At 44.9% G+C, this 17172-nt stretch overlaps 1 protein-coding gene across 1 annotated transcript in view; it reads right to left on the bottom strand.

Moving 5' to 3' along the window:
• LOC144475820 (cell adhesion molecule Dscam2) overlaps window positions 1-14894 on the bottom strand; it is a 309344-nt gene extending 294450 nt beyond the window's left edge. Inside the window, exon 1 of the mRNA XM_078192123.1 lies at window positions 14756-14894. Within this exon, the coding sequence (XP_078048249.1) occupies window positions 14756-14894 (139 nt within the window). The remainder of the gene's footprint in view (window positions 1-14755) is intronic.
• Window positions 14895-17172: the final 2278 nt, after the last annotated feature.

Raw genomic sequence — 17172 nt, 5'->3', positions numbered from 1 at the left:
ACGCTTCGAACTTTCATTGCCGCTGTCGCTCCGGAGCCGTGTTTTTTGCCTTCCGGCCTCCGGCGATTAGTGATTTTCTCGACAATTTCGGGGAACGATGTACACAAAGTGTTTCCTGAATGGTAATGTCAACTAATATCTAATCATAAGTATATGGATAATTATATGGAAATTAATCGCGGAGAATTCAATGTTTTTCTTCTATTCTATCTTTGTTTCTACAACCATCGTGATTGTTATTTACTGTTTATTTAAGAAATATAAAGTGTAGAAATGTATACTGTTTTTGTGTAAAATAATTTCAATACTAAATATATAATTATAATTATTTTCCCAAATCTAAATGATAGTATAATTAGTATTCAAAATATAAAGCGAAACTGCTCGTAAATTATTAAGTTTAGCGCTGATGAAGATTAATACCTTTTTACTTAGAATTTAATATACTGCCATACTTTTATATAAAAAATACAGTATTCTATCTATGAAAAAAAGTTGACCTTTGAATTTCTGGAACAGCTTCATCTAAAAAAAAATAAATATACTACATACTATGCTTCTTTGAATCTTGCAATTTCAATATCGAAACGTTCGTCGCTCACTGCATATTTTAGAAATTACAAGAGGTGCACAAATTTCATGTACCACCCCGTATACGTCGAACATTATTTCGTAGAACCCTGTTCCGTCGAAACCGTTCCGCTCGCTACGGAGAAACTTAATTAATTTACCGGATTCTGCACAAAACGGACACGTGTTCCGCTCGCAAATAGCCAGTACCCGAACAAACCGCGTTCGTTCGAATCGAAGCGCTGAACGCGCTACAAAAATTCGCCGATGAAAATTCGTTCCTCGGTCTCGACATTCGCGGGGCGGACATTAATCATGAAACTTCTCCAGTTAGCCGCCGGTAAACAGTGCGGATCGATGTGCAACAGGGCCACTCCGTTCGGGTGGCCGGCAAATAAATTTCCGCGAGCCAGCGGCGTGGCCGTTCATAAAAACATTTCTGACGTCGACGAGCGCCGGGCACGGCGGTGTTCGGCGAAATCGCCGGCTCCGCGCAGGTCGGCCGTGTTCAGTTTGCGTGGCCGGGCGCGCGGCCGCATTCAGGGCTCGTCACGCAGGAAATTAAAGTTCACGACTGACGGACCGCGCGAACGACTTCCGCGAGATCAACGATCCCCGTTGTTGCGCCGCTGCGTTTCATCAATTAGCCCCGTCGTTGGCGATAACGTGACCCCGCGAACGATCGTAATCCCTGGGAATGTATTTCACGGAACGAGCCGCTCGTTATGGCCGCTTGTTCCTCCCTTTTCAGAGGGAAGTGTACCTAATCAGCTGGTAACGAGGATCCTGCCCTCCCTCCCCACCAATAAACGGAAGAATACGGCCGGGATGTGCGGAAACATCCCGATGAAATAACGTTGTTGCGCAGGCGCTTCCGAATGGATTCGATTAAAATGAAAATGTCTTGCGTTACGTCGTCGGTGACGGAAACGGAAACGTCGCGCGGTGTCACGAAGTGACGGAGGCGTGTCGAATGGGAGGAATTTTTCATAGAAATACAGCGAACGTGTGAAATACTTTATTCGTTAGAAATATTTCTGCAAAATTATAATCTATGGTCCATGCAGTTGGATTTTCTTTCAAGACATTGAGCATCCTTTCCCGTAAATATTAACACGTTGATATCAAATCCAGTAGTAAAATTGACCTAATTTTAAACTCGAATCAATTTTCACACAATTTGGTAATTTTATGTGTCAAAAGATTCGAACCTTAAAACCAACCTTTCTTCAACCGAAGTTTCCAAAGTCCGACTAATTAACGCAATATTTCCCGTTGCTTTACGATATCGCGAAATTATAATGCCGGGGACTTAATTTACGGCGAGCTAATAACGCAAAGAAGATTACTTAGAGCGCAGTGCCAGGGAAAACAAAATGACAGAGCCGGGAGAACTCTATCCGGGAATATTTGCTGATTATTCTGTCTCGGGAGCGGGAACTCGAAAAAGAACGTTCGTGAACGACGGGATCCGCTGAAAAATTAAATGGCAGATTCGTTTCGGTGGAATCAACGAAGCCCGGCGAAGTTGCCGCGGGTAGGTCCGCTTCCAATTTTCCTAGCAATGTTTATTCTTCTGGGATTCCCGGGTAACCACTTTGTAACGTCTGCTGGTTAAAATTACTCATGGTTAAGACCGGGAGCCATGGAACGGTCCCAGCGTTTCAAGAATTCCGTTTCATAAACATCTACGTAAAGACCCGTTGTGCGAGCCTCCGCGTAGTTTAATTAGCACATGCCGTACGAAGGAAATTAACCCTTTGCGGTCCATGGTATTTCTACTATTTCCCTCCTCCATGCGCTGACCTGGTCAGCGACGTATGGTCATACCGTTTTAAGGGGATGGAGCATTATAGATCTCTGTTAGCCTGTGACTTCGACGAGGCTTAATATCATTGATAAATTAGACTGTGAATCTTTATGCAAAATTATCTAAATTCGTTGCAAGTAACGCAAGTGAGATGAAAATGACTTTTAATAATTTTAGCAAGGTGAAAATAATTGAACAGAAGCTTTAAATTTTTCTAATGTCTTCATTATATATATATATATTTTGTATTACACCTAGTAATTTTTATTAGAAGTGTATACAATTTTCTGACTATCCATAACCTCAAAATAATATGATATATCTATTGAGTTTGATGGAATAAGCGAGTGTCGCGTTAATGAGTTTTTGACCTAATACTTGTATTGCTGACTAAATTTATTATTAAGACAATTTAGACTTAAATTAATTTATAACAACTTTGTAATTTATCTCAATGTCTTTTTAACATTTTGACATGCATGGACTACTACATTGTAAGTCATAGATGAGTAACGTTAATTACTAGGATTTGTAGAACACTGATTAAACTAATGTTTCGTATATAAATCTTAACATTTAAGTTTCGATTTCTTAACCCTTCAATCTCTTTCTTAACTTCTTACTTTTCCTTCTTAAAATTTGTTTCGAGTATTTTTTGAACGATTATAAAAATTACACACAGACAAGACGATCACCATACACTGCACAAATAACGTTCTTGAAGGGTTAATAAGATTAGACGTTACAATCTCAAAGTATTACAAACTAGAATAAATTATATTCACGCACAGTCGCGGAACGGTAGCTCCCGTCCCTTTGAATCACCGCGGGAAAGGCGCGGCGAAGTTTTATTCGTTATTCGAAAAAGCTTTCAACGAGACAAAAGTTTCGCCCGTCTCCGCGATAGATTAAAGGAGAGTCGCGATTTATCGGTCGGCGGTATATATACCGAGCTATCGCGTCTGAAAGGCTCTCCGATGACTTTATAATTCCTCGTACATCCCGGGGGTTAATCCTTTAATCCAATAACGGAGGGGAGGGGGGAAGGCGACGTTCGGTGTTCGAACGCACTTGAATTGAAATCGGAAAAGGCGTCGGTGAAATCCTTCGGGCGAGCCGAGAGCGATAAGAAGTTGCTCAAAGCCGAAGAGCGGTTGCCTCGTTTCAGCGGCCAGCGAAAGAATATAAATGCTGAGTGTCCGCTCGCCTGTACCCTTTCGATATCCCCGTCGTCTCGCCGAACACACGACCTTCCACGGCTGGGAAGCGCTCGCGAAATCGATGCGACTAACGGACTAATTCGCCTAGACAATTATTCCTCTACGGACAACGTGGCTGCCGCCCTCTCCATTAGCGACATTAGGCAGCCGGCAGTGGATGCGCTCGAGTAATGTCCCTCCGCGGCACCTAACTTTCTTCTCTGAACGTCTTTGACGGGCGTATCGCAGTGTCAGGGTCATCAACGATGGAGAGACACCTGGCGTAGTTGTAATTTATAGAATTGAAACGAACGAAAATATTGATTTATTTCAATCTTATTTTACTATTTAGATGACATCTTCACGTGTCTATTATCTTTTACTAAGCGCCAGTTGGAATTGGACTGCGACTCTTTGTACATTACTTAAATTATATATACCGATTGCATCGCTTTGTAAATCACCTGTACAGATTTTTAAAAAATGTATAAAAACTGCAAGAATTGATTTAATCGAAATGAAATTACTTTAAAGTATGGAAAGAATATTCAATCATTTTCCGAACCAAAAGTAATGAATAGTAAAGACTATTTATTAAGTAAAGACTGAATAGGGATTAAACTAACAATCGAGATTATAATAATATTAGAGATTAAAATAATAATAAATAAGTAATAAATAATATCGTAAACGTTACTATCGTATGGTATTTTTAACAATATTTTTCATTCTAAAATTGGATCAAGCTATCTTCGTTTCGTACAGGAGGGTATTTCATTAAATTGTTTCTCCGCATATAAAAATGCTCGCGTTACAAATGAAAACGATTTGGTATTGTCGTGTCCAAATGCCAGGTTCAATTTAGTAGATTAAACTCCTGTCAATTTATATCGCGCGCTAAAGTTTTTGTAAGTCTACGAATCGTTACGATTTGATGGTATTTGTAACACGGCACAGGGAAACGTGAAAATTAACAAACGCCGGGAACGTTTCTATTTTATTTGATATCGGAAGCAGTAACAAGTTTTTGCTTCGCGTTCGTAGAATAATCTATTAAAATAGGTTGACCGGATAACATGTATACACGCTTCCTTCGATAAGTCAAATCCGAAATAGAACGCGAGTTTTTATTATGAATTTTCCAATCGAGACTGCATTCGATCAAATATCTGTTTCGTCGAGCGATCTTCACTAACCAATTGTTTCGTTTCCATTGAAATTAATTCTCGAAAGAAAACTAAATCTACGTTGTTTTCAACGACGCAAGAAAATTAGTTGATGAAAGAAAGTGGGACGATCTTTTCTTTTTACCCGAGTTTATTGTTCCTTTGGGTCGGATATTTCTTTTCTTCGCACATTTTCTTGTGTCATTAAAAACAACGAAGGCAGTTTCGGTGAAAATCTTCGACCGCTCACCATACCGTGTACGTACGTACACGGCATCTCATGAAAACCAGAATAGGTAATGGAAAATTTCATTTCCCTAACCAGACGTCCACGTTAACCTTTACTGTACACACCGCATAAAAATTCCGTGGAGTACGCATGGGGGTTGGACACACCCCGACAACTCGAAACGGTTGTCACGTTTAAACTATTTATTACGTTGGATCCCGAAAGTTACTGAATATTCCGTAGACTAAAATAAGGATTAAAAAAGTGTTTCTTGGAATTGTGAGTACATGGCAGATCTCGTTTAACAAAATAAGAATTGTCCAAGTCTGAAACGGCGATTTTTAAACCACTTTAACAAAATAAAAATGATCCAAGTTTGAGACGGCGATGGAATAAAAATGAATTATATTTTGAAACCACTTTGACAAATTGAAAATAGTCGTGTCAAGCTTATTAAATTCTCCTTATTACTAATGTTCCCCATAAACGCGTAAAATCTGGGCTCTAATTATTAGACAGCGAAAATTTCTGCCAAAATAAAAATCATCTGCATCGATTAGGTAAGGAGCAGCAACTAGTTAAAAGGTCTCTTTATCCCTATGTAGAACTTAACCGGGCAAGAATAATGCATCGAGGCTCCCAAATTGAACTTTCCACTTGTCCCATATTTCTTCTGCTCATTTATATCATAAATGCATAAAACTCCGTGCTCCAATTACAACTTACGTACAGTAAAAATAAGATGAAAGAGGGACGTGAATCTGATTAGTACAGAATCTCATTAGTACACAGCGAATTTAAAGCATTTATGTCAAAAATGAGCAGGTCGCGCGCAAACGAATGGAAACGTTCAAACAATTTAAAAACACTGTTTTATTATATTCGTCTCGGTAATATTGTTCGCGGACGAAACAAATGGCTGTGCATCCGCTGTATTATGCAATCCTTGTGTTGCATAATGTCAGAATTTAATCGTTCACACCAAGTATACGGTAATGGTTTAATAATGTCCTTAACATTTGTTTTCAACAAATAGGAAAATCCTCCGAGGATTAATGTTACACGTTTATCCGCAGGTCTCCGTATGAGCCGAGCAACCGGTTGGTGACAGAAACAAGACCGCGAATAGGGGCATTTACCCTGCGTACCTTGAAGCTGGATAGCTTTGAATTGGCTATTTAGCTGCACGGGGACGTTGCCGCGAGATGCGTCAAAACTAATTGGACAACGGCCGTACAAGGCAAGAATTCTGTGGCTATAAGGGAGAACGCCGCAAGTCGCAATTTGAAAAAGTTTAAGTTAATGCGTCAACCCTCTGCACACGAAGCCATTTTAACTATAAATCTGAAACGAATTTTCTGACTCACAGAATCATTATTCTATGCGATATAGTACGGTTTATGTGTACGAGGTGGAGTCTTGTGGCTCATACAACAATTAAAAATAAATATAATATGTAAATAATCTTGGAACGTGATATAACAATTTAATAATGTCTAAGGGTGTAGCTGTTATTAATTAATTGTACTGAAGCACATAGAATTTATATATTATTTATTACATATAGAAAAATATATAAATATATTTATTTATTATATAGAAAAAATATCGCGAAGACAAATACTACAGACTCAAACGAATAGTGAATTTGGAACACTACTAATGCGAAGACAGAATTAAACAATACTTTTCTCTACACCATCGACGTCACGGCGAATTGAAAGCGACACCATAACGTGACGCGTCGCGGCTATCATAGGAGCTGCGACGAACCGGTAGGGTTATATCCGCTTTACGTTCACGGCGCTTTATCCGGTATTCGCCGTCTCTGCGGCGCGTTCCTCAATTTTCCGGCGGCCAATTAGCGTGGCCGGTTCCCGAATTTCCCAACAAGCCTCGAACTCGCGATAATAGACGGTCAAGTTGCCAGGCGGCGTTATTAACGCGGCCCTTCTATTTCATTTTAATAGGAAATTTGCCCCATCGTCGGTCACCGTTCCCAGGTTTTCCGGCGGGTTAACTTCGACACCGGGCAACCGGATTACCGGAAGCGATGCATCGCAAATCGCTCGCTCGCCTAACAGGACCGCTGACTACGACGATACTTTTTAATAATCGTTAGCGAAACATTTCCCGCCGCGTAAACTCGCGATCGACCCCCGGCCCGGGATATCTGCGAGCGTATTTCTGCGACGGTATCCGTTCGGGGAGATGGAGGGAGTGGGAGTGGGAGTGGGGGGGATTTAACTCGGTTCGGGAACGGTGACGCGAACGAACCTGGAGAAATATTGCTCGAGATGGGGACAAGACACCGCTTTCAAACCGAAAGGATTTCTGAAATATGATTTCGGAAAAATGCTGCGACGGACGGAAACAGGAAAAATTCCTTATCCCGACGCTGGTATATACGTGTGTGTGTGTGTGTGCACAATATAATATCGCGTGTTACTGGATATAGCGAATATAATATGTCGAAATCTTTACGGTTCCCCGGGTAAATAAGACAGGAGTGTGTTCCCCCGCGGTGGTATGATGGATACGTTCGTCGGCTCATTGTCGGCGGAACAACGTTATAAAGAAAAATCTCATCGACGCGTCCGCGGAACAATGGAACGCTTTTATAGATCTCGTATCGGATCCGTTAAGGTGCGAAATATTTCATTTTGCGAACGCTGAAATTGCACGAGACTATTTTAACCGTTCGCGAACGTCGCAGACATTTAGGTTCGATTGTCTCGATTCAAGAGCCCTATAACCAAGAGAAAAGTTATTCAGAAAATTTGCCTCATCTAAAATTTTAACCTTTCGCGTCCGAAGCCATTTTAACTCTGAAACAAAAGTGATTTTATTAAGTTATAGTATCTTCGTTTTATACGGGACTTCTTGAATTTTATACGGACGAAATCGGATTTTCTTCTAACTATAAACATTGACAGTGTAAAACTTATTTCATCGCGCGATATAACTATTTTTAACGTACCCGGTTAACCTCGTAGTCAGCATTCGACCGCGAAGGATGAAAACGCGGCCGCGGAGCGCGATGCGAGCTTCCCGGTTCGTAAAATAAATATCGACGCTATTTACGATAAATAACGCGCATCATTTCGCTCTTGCGTAAGCAATCGGGAACGTGTAAACAATTTAAAAGCGCCGAATCGAAGCGCTTCATATTGAAATTTTGATTTTCGTTCGACCGGCGTCGGCGTAACGCTAAAAGATCATGCGGCACGAAATAATTAACCGAGATACAGAATTCCATCGGTGCATAATCCTCAATTAATTCCAAACAATCTGCTCGGGCGCCGTGCCGTGGCTTAAATCGACGTCAAACATTGCCGCTTTATTGTAGAATAACATCTCGTGTTTAGCCTAGCAATCCCCTATCCCCTGCCAGTAAACAAGCACGCCCCCCCCCCCCCCCCCCCCCGCCCCACTCCCGCCCCCGAAATCCATCGATCGAGAAAAATCTGTCGGTACACGGATCGGTTCCGGCGTTCGCAAACGTTCCGCTGGCCGGATTCGTTAATGTAAATAACAAGATAAATTAGAGGGAGAGGTCTGGCCGGTTTCCCACGTTAAAACGCGAACTGGGTCGATCTCGAGCACCACGGGGGAAAAAGAAGACGACCCCTCTCCCCCTCCCCCCTCCCCCGCCGTTGGGTATTCGGTTAACCGTATCAACTAGCGCGACGCTTCGAGTGTGGGGTTCGACGAGCTGTTCGGGGAAATCGTGCATAAGAAACACTTTCCCCCTCCTTAAATATTTAAACGATACGTTTCCAATTTTTCGATAAAATGGCGCGGCTCTTCAGTCACGTGTCTCTGTGTAACGGTGTGTTTATTTCGGAGCGATGGACGACGAGATAACAGTGAGGCAAATTTGTTATTACTGGTTCATTTATTTTACGGGATATATAATTTTACAAATAATTATAGCGATAAGATTGACATATTTGCATTCAATCTTACTGGAACTTATTCTCCGTCGTTTGTTACAAGTGGACAGCGGTTTTTATGCGAAATGAAAATTGTTCGTATTTATTGCAAGTTTCGAGAAGTATATACACATTTATATCCTTTCGTAATATTTTTGTTAGCATTTATTTATTTATGCACTTAATATCTTGTGTTTTAATATTTTCCATTTTTGCTACAAACGCATAAATTCTGCTGACCCATTGCAAGTTATGTTTTTCCTTCTGTTGTCATCAAAATGCGGGTTTACATATGCAAATATCTCTGGTTTAAAGCGTCAGCATTACCGTGCATTTTTTGGTTAAGCTTCAGTGAAAGATACTGATCCGAGTCGACGTGGTCGGACAAGGTTTAAAACAATTACGAATTCTTTAATATTGAATTACAAAAATTCTGTAAATAACGATAGTTGCAATATTAAAAGGGGTGCATATGAAGGACATATTATAGTTTATTCAATTATTCAATTTACTATGTTATATTATATTCGTTATATTATATCACTTTTCGTACGTTCAATAAGTGATGATATACACAACTCACTAAATATTTTCTGTCACTAAAACAGGTGTTATTTAGCTTTCTCTACGATGCTTTCTTTCTCGCTACGACTACTAATTGCATTTTACACGAAACGAAAAGAACCCCATCCTTGTTCATACAAAATTCTCTACAGCTTGATAAAAACCCGCGCTTCCGAAACAATCCTGTTCGACTCTCGTGCCCTGAGAAACATCGCCGTCGTTCTCGCGCAACGACGAGAGATCCGAGGCTGGCCGATTGTTGGAGAGAAAAATAAATAATTGTCCGGAGACTTCCCGGACGCAAGAAAACTGCCTCTTATTCAATGTTTTCTGACTTGTGGGTTCAGCGAACCCTCCCCGAGGAGTTCTAGGGTTAACTCGTCTCCGTTCCTCGGCTTCCCGTCTTCCCACCCCCCGCCCGCCCTCCCGCCTCCGTCCTTCGCGGTCGCCGCCTGACAGAGTCGTGACCCGGTTCTTACTATTCGAAAGTTCAGGCCGGAAGTTAACTTTACACTCGAGGGTCCCGCTCCGCCTCCGACTGCGGACTAATTTCGCGAGGCGGTCTCTCCGCTCGGGCCGGGTCGGGCCGCGTAATACGCAAGTACGCGTACGGGTATACCGTCGCGCGTCGAACTTTAAGGCGGCACCCGGGTGCCCCGCGTGACGGAATTCATCCCGGCAATCTCGGATGTTCGGGATTCCCGTGTCGCGCGCGCGCGCGAGCGAGCCAACCCTTCCATTTTATCACGCGATTACGCGGCCGGCGAACGTTATCGGTCCCGCAACCCCCCCGGCAACGCGTTACACGGGACGCCGCCCGTCCGCAAGACTACACAGAGCCTGCCTGGCTAATCCGAAGCTACGGCCCCCCCGCCACGCTGCCACGAAATTCTGATGTCCATCGAAATGAATTTGCAACACGCCAAGTCGCTGCGGGCTTGTCCGTCGCGAACAGATTATCCGGGGATCCGTTCGCCGCGCTGATTAAAGGCTACTCGTTCGAAACGCGTCCCTGAACAACCTCGGTTCGGCGAAAGTATCCCGACACCTTTTCAATTAACTAATCAATGTTCTCGCATCAGTGTTCTCATTTCTTCCACATATTTCCAGGCCGTGCTTGCGCTCAAAATACCCTGGTTTTTTGGTTTTTCCCGTTCTTTTATATGGCTTGCACACTTCCGGTCGCGTTGCTATTCGTAACGCTATGATTACTATTTCTGTCCACGCTTTATATTTCACGGTTTTCGGCTACGGTTTTTCCAATTTTTTTTGTTTGTATTTTTGGGAACTTTTATATTTTTTTCCTAGTTTTTTTATGGGAGAGTTATTCCACGAACAGTGGTGTGCTGTGTGACCTATTTTGTGAATAAAGGAAAAACAGCCACGCGTGAACGGAACTCTTCCTAAGGAAAAAGCCTTTATTTCTTACTTTAAATGTATATATGATTTAATATTAAAAGGCAGACAATTTTTTAAAGCGGTGAAATTTTTCTTTATTTTATTTTATTCGGTGAAATAGTTTACAGCTTCTTGAGATCATAGTGTCAAAGCCATACATCGCGTATACGGCTACGAGACCATCTTCGAAATCGTCGCAACGGCGAGATATCGCAGAGCAAGAGGCCAGGCAGCGAAAGCTCGCCGTAAGCGGCCGAGTCCATTGCACGACCCGCTCAGATACGAAACAGCGTTTACATCGACCGTCTTCCCGTTTCACGGCGACACACGACATAAAGCCTTTTATTATTATTGTTTTCCGCGGGACGCTGGCAAGCCCGAGCCACTTCGAACCGTCGCGAAACAAAGTCCAAGGTTCTTAAACGAATCCCCGGCGTGCTAACTTTTACAGCGATGTACACGGAGCCGCGCGCGGCGGACTTGCACGCGGTCATCGACACACCGACAAGACTCCCCCCCCCCCCCCTTTATAAACAATTTTCGTCCGGCGTCGTAGCAGGGCTTGGGACAAATTTATCGCGGCTCGTGGATCAGGCTGGTCGCTTTACAGCCGGCCGGAACGACATAAACACGCCCCGTGAGAACGAAAAACCGTCGTAACGAAAGGAAGCGGAGCGGATCAGCGGTGGCTGGAACGGTGCTGCGAGGCGACCCGGTAAGGATTTTCATTGGCGATCGGCCGTTAAACCGGCTCGCGGCGCGAGGAACGCGTTTCCTGTTCCTTCCGGGTCCGAGTGTTCCTGTCACGGGGGCCCCCCCCTCCCTCGTCGCAAACCCGCTGTAAGTCGCGCGCGCAAGCGGTGCCCCCCTCCGTTGCCATAAATCCGGCAGCGATTCAGCTCGCGGACCGAGGCAGTTTACATTTTAGAGGAGAACGCGATAAACCACGTCAGCGGTATCCCGCGCGCGTTTCCAACGCGTGTAACGGCGCCGAAAGGAGATACACATACAGCTAGGCCGGTTTATCGGCGATATTTTTCCAGCGCGGGGCACGCCGCGAACACGGGCACACACGTTTTCCTCCCGATCATTATTTTTTTAATAGGCAACGGGTAGTTTGATCGATCGGCCGCCGGACAACAGATCGTTCGGAAACTAACGATCCCCCGACTACGATGCTCTGCTACAGATGGGTCAATTAAAACCGTTTCACGCTCGGGCCTCGACAGACCTTACGGCTAGGCTTTCGATTAATTGTTATAGACGAACAAATTTCGTTCTGTAATATATGCTCGGCTCTGTGTAACAAGTCGCGGATCTCTGACACCATTAAAGAAAAGACGAGGAGAATTCCAAAATCCAAAGCGATAGATAAATTTTTGGATGCGTTCTCGTTGAGCTATATTATTGTATCTTAGTTTAAATTACAGCTGAAAGTGTCTACTTTAAGACAGGGTAGATTAGATTTCGATAGAATGATGAGATTACGTGGAATAATTAGAAGGAATCGATCTGTGATATCATCGAATATACAAGATTGGAAAGCAGAAGTGCAGATGGATTTTGAGATATGTTTTCGTGCAGCTATTTCCGTGTAATTTAACTTAAATGGAAGCTTGAAGTGTCTACTTCAAAATAGGATCCACTATACTGAAATTCTATAATCGGTTCGTTCACGACGACGAATCAACGAATAAGAGAACTGTCTGATAGGGCACAGCATTCAAATATGTATCTCAGATTGTTAACCCTTAGTTGACGACGACTTTTTCAACCAAATGAGGTAGCAGGACAACAGACGTGTTGTATACAAATTATTTTAATTTGCATGTGATACAGCTATAATTTATATACGATTATATGCAATTATATACAATTATATAATTTATATACAATGATATGAATAATATACAATTATATAATTTATATACGTTTATATGCAATTATATACAATTATATAATTTATATACAATGATATGAATAATATACAATTATATAATTTATATACGTTTATATGCAATTATATACAATTATATAATTTATCTACGTTTATATGCAATTATATACAATTATATAATTTATCTACGTTTATATGCAATTATATACAATTATATTATTTATATACAAATTGTCTTAACACAAACATCGACTATCGCCCCTCACTCGTCCTGCCAAACGAAACGCCGTGCCAACCGAGAGTCGTTCCTCGTCCGCAAAGGGTTAAGATTATGGTTGCGCCTACTGTTCATCTGTCTACCCCTTTTCAGCGGAGGAGGTTTGCCGTATCGACGAATTTTCGAGGAACCCCGGAAAGAGCAACCCAGATTGCGGCGAGATTCGGTCGCCGTAGTAGATTTCCTTCCCCGAAGAAGTTTCAGCAATAACCAGCGATCGATTTTCGTTTCATTTGACGACGGCTAAGGGGAACGTTGAACCTGCTGAACGTAATCCGGTTCCGTTTGTACAGAAGACTGTGTAACGAGCCGCAAAAATAGCAACGCCGCGCGGCGAACGCACGTCCAACTCCCTTCAACGGGTCCCACGAAGTTACCGGAACCGCGATTCGGGATCCGAGTCACGGACTTCCTGGTCGAGTTCGTCAGCCTTTTTTTGCGTCGTTTCACCCCATCACCGTGCAACGGCGGATTCGTTTGCCCAGGTTACAAAGTCTCGCGCGGAAAGTTTGCACCCTTCGCCTTCCGTTTAATCCAACGATTTGATAAAACGGCCGGGGGCTCGAAACACAGCCGAAAGAACAAGAGCTTCGGCGGAACACGTGCGGAATTAGCATACCCCGTGTACAATTTCGCCCGTCCCCGCTCCTAAACGTGCCGCGGAAATTCGATACGGACAAAAGTTCTCCGCAGGAGTTTCGTTTTACTTAGGCGGCGGCAGCCTTCAATTGAATGAAACGGATGAAATAACGGCGGGGACGTGGAAGATGCGCGTCATTGAATCGAGTCGGGAGCAAACTGCGAACCGTCTGGGCGGCTGGCAAGTTTGCGCAGGGTGCAGCGAATGTAAGAAACCCGGTAATCGCTGCATACATAATTTCAACGAGGCCGATTGAGATTGCCAACTTAAGGAATATAGCTTCTAATTAACGTCGCTTCGTTGCTCCCGGGACGTTGGATGCTCTTAAACGCGACGTATACGTTTCACTGGATAGAGGACGCGTAATTGAAAAAAGAGACTATTACGGGTAACGTAAATGATTGGCAACCCTAAGATCTAAGACTTTTTACTGTCCAAGATCAAGCGCTTCAACCCCTATTAAATCGCGTATTCTTGGTACCGCGGGCTTAAACTGTTCCCGTACAGAAAAATCTCTTGAAACCAGCCGCAAGAACGAAAATGAAGAATAATGAGAGTCGGGTCGGGCCCGAAAAAGCCACCGTAGGAGGATTAAAGATAATAGTGTCGTCCGAGTAGCGACTTAAAAAGGATGGAAAGAAACACGAAGCGATGGAGCTCCTCCCCCGGTGCACTGATTTCGATGGAATCGGAAGAAGGGACTAAGCCCGTCCGCAATCAAGGCGATCAGATTCCGTGACAGAGGCCAATAAAGCAGCGTCCCCGGTACAGGAACGATACTTCCGGTGGAAACGTGCAATCAACGGAAGAAGGATTTCTGCGAAGCAAGCTTGGCAATCGTTCTAATTCGAGGAGGACGCCGGGACCCGAGCGGAGTCAGCGAATCGGGGGTGAGCGACGCGGAGGTGTCTCCGAAGACGCTGCACCCGATCGGTGTAACCCGTCACGATCCTGCCCTCGCAGCAAGATCCTCGTCTCTCGGGCGCAGGGACGCGCGTCGCCTCGACAAGCGAGTCGGGCAGCAGCTCCCGCACGGGGAATCTCGCGGAAACTAAGCATCCTGCACTCACCGTGTACGAGGATCAGCAAAGTCACAGCGGCGACGATCCATCGTCTCGCGAATCCCGGAGTCACGTGGCGCGGAGGATCGGCGATCCGCGTCCGCACGCACCGTCCACTGATTGCGACCAGCAGCCGTTCTCCACTCATGGTGTCCGACCCGGATCGTTCGTCCAGGTGTGGAACTGCCCGCGCCGTCACCGTCCGGTCCGAGCCCCTCGCAGGGCCTGCCCGTACCGTGCTACCCCTTTGTCCGGGTGCCGTTCGCTTGCTCGAGTAACAATCGCGCACCTGATTCCAACCAGCCTGCGACCACCAAGTCTCTCGGGCACACACCGCGTCGGGCGCCAGTGAGAGACTGTTCGACTTTGGCGGCGCGCGACAGGTTCCCGCGACGCGACGCGACGGTTCGTGGCTCGTGGCTCGTGCGCAGCCGGTCTCCCTCGACCAGCCTCGGCTACCCCGACTCGTACACTCGCTCAGACATCCTGCGCTGCCTCGCGATCCCCCGTGGGGTTGGCCACGGACACCAACCCCCGGCCTGCATCTACACGGACGCGGCGCGCGGTCCTCCTCGCCGCCGACCCCCCTCTAAGTACGGGTATCCGCGGGGTTACGAAGAACCTCTCCGACCGCAGCTCAGGCCGAGGCAACCAGGGAACCACCGGCCGCCGCCTCTGCCTCTGTCTCTGCCCCTGCCCCTGCCGCCTCTCCTGTTATCCAGGTACAACTCCTCCCTCTTCGCGTCCTCGTCCTCCGTCCTAGTCCGCGTCCACCCTTGCGCCGGCCACCCGCCTTCTCTGCACCTCGACCGACAGTCCATGTTCCGTTGCAATATCCAACGCGTACACCGTCGGAATCACCCGTCCCTCCCTCCCCTCCCGCCCCGCCTGCCTGCCCACCGTCGTCCGCACCGAGCCCGCCGACCATCAACCGACGACCTCAAAGAGCGAGAGAACCCGGTGTAACCTTACGCCGCCGTCACGGGAACGCAAATTAAATAGCACGCCGGGGTTACGGCGTCGATTAGCCACCCTTCCGCGGACCACCTTTATCCGACCGCCAGCGCGTATTCAAATTATTACTTGCCCCGTTTTTCGCGTTTTCTGCCTTTTTCGCTCTTCCACTCCCTCTTTCTCTCTCTCTCTCTCTCTCTTTCCCTCTTTCTCTTTTTCTCTCTCCCTCTCGCTCTCACCCTATCTTGTTTGCACTGTTTTGGTCTTTCTTCTTCCCTTCCGCACAGGATTAGCCCGATGAAACGGCATTCGGTTGGAAACGAAATCCCTTTAATATTCCGTTGCATGTATTTTCGGGCAACAGTTTCCGCGGAACAGAAGTCACCGGCACGGAGTTCGGTGTGTATTTAGCTGGATACGATCGCTGGAGCTTCGCCGCCCTTCTATCTTCGCGAGGCTCGTTAATGTTTAACGGAGGCGTGTGTGCCGGATTCGTTACAGGGTGCCACTGGGGTGAAGCAACCAATTTGCTGGAAGTGGCGCCGCGACTTTCTGTTACGCCGGCCGTGGCTTAAACGCGAACGGCGGCGAACCGATTTTCATTTCGCGAAGATATGCGAATAGTCGCGCTAATCCTCCTGTTGGCGTTCGCGTCGAAAGGAGAGCCGAACGTGCAACGATACGCGCGGCCTTAACACCTTGCCGTACTTTGACGAGTTCGATTCGCGATGGAAATTACTAGTAATAAATTATTTAATAAGGATGTTATTCTGTTCTTTAAAATTAGAATAAAATTCTAATCCCCTGTTGTTAATATTTAACCCTTTGCAGTCAGAATCATTTCAACTGGAAATCCAAAATATTTCTTCAGACTTACAGTGTTTCCATTTTATATAACCTGGAGCATTTTATACGTCATAAAATTGAATTTTATGACTTATGAAACAGATATCAGCTCTTAACAATTTTTTAAAATATTAGTAAAATTTGATAAAGATTGAATTCAGGCACGGAATAAATGTTTATGTTCTGTCTCTCCTAAGAAATTATCAATTGAAAAATTCCTAATCGCAGTAACTGTGACGGGGTTAAAGAGGCAAAACAATTTCGGGCCGATACTCGCGCTATCTGGGTCAGCCCGCTCCGAAATTTACACGCGAGCAAATCGATCGTTCCTCTAATCCGTTTTCGCTGTCTAGAGAAACAAGATGTTAAGCAACAACAACGCGCGGAGCGCGATGTGCATTAGCAATTCCCGAGGAATTTTTCTATCACGCGATAACCGCCCTCACTCTTTTATTCCGCGTGCTAATTCACCGTTCTGCACGGTCGAATTGTGATATCCGAGTCGACTGTTGCGCGAATACTGCGCGAGTAACTAGGCGCGAATAGTATTAGGTGAACTACTCGGAAACTGTGATTTCTATTAGCAATTATAATATATTACGCTTATTGTGTTTCAATTAATTAAC

This window comes from Augochlora pura, chromosome 10 (assembly GCF_028453695.1).
Source record: "Augochlora pura isolate Apur16 chromosome 10, APUR_v2.2.1, whole genome shotgun sequence".
Lineage (NCBI taxonomy): Eukaryota > Metazoa > Arthropoda > Insecta > Hymenoptera > Halictidae > Augochlora > Augochlora pura.
The sequence above is the reverse complement of the archived record's forward strand: the minus strand, read 5'-3'. Positions and strand labels throughout refer to the sequence as shown.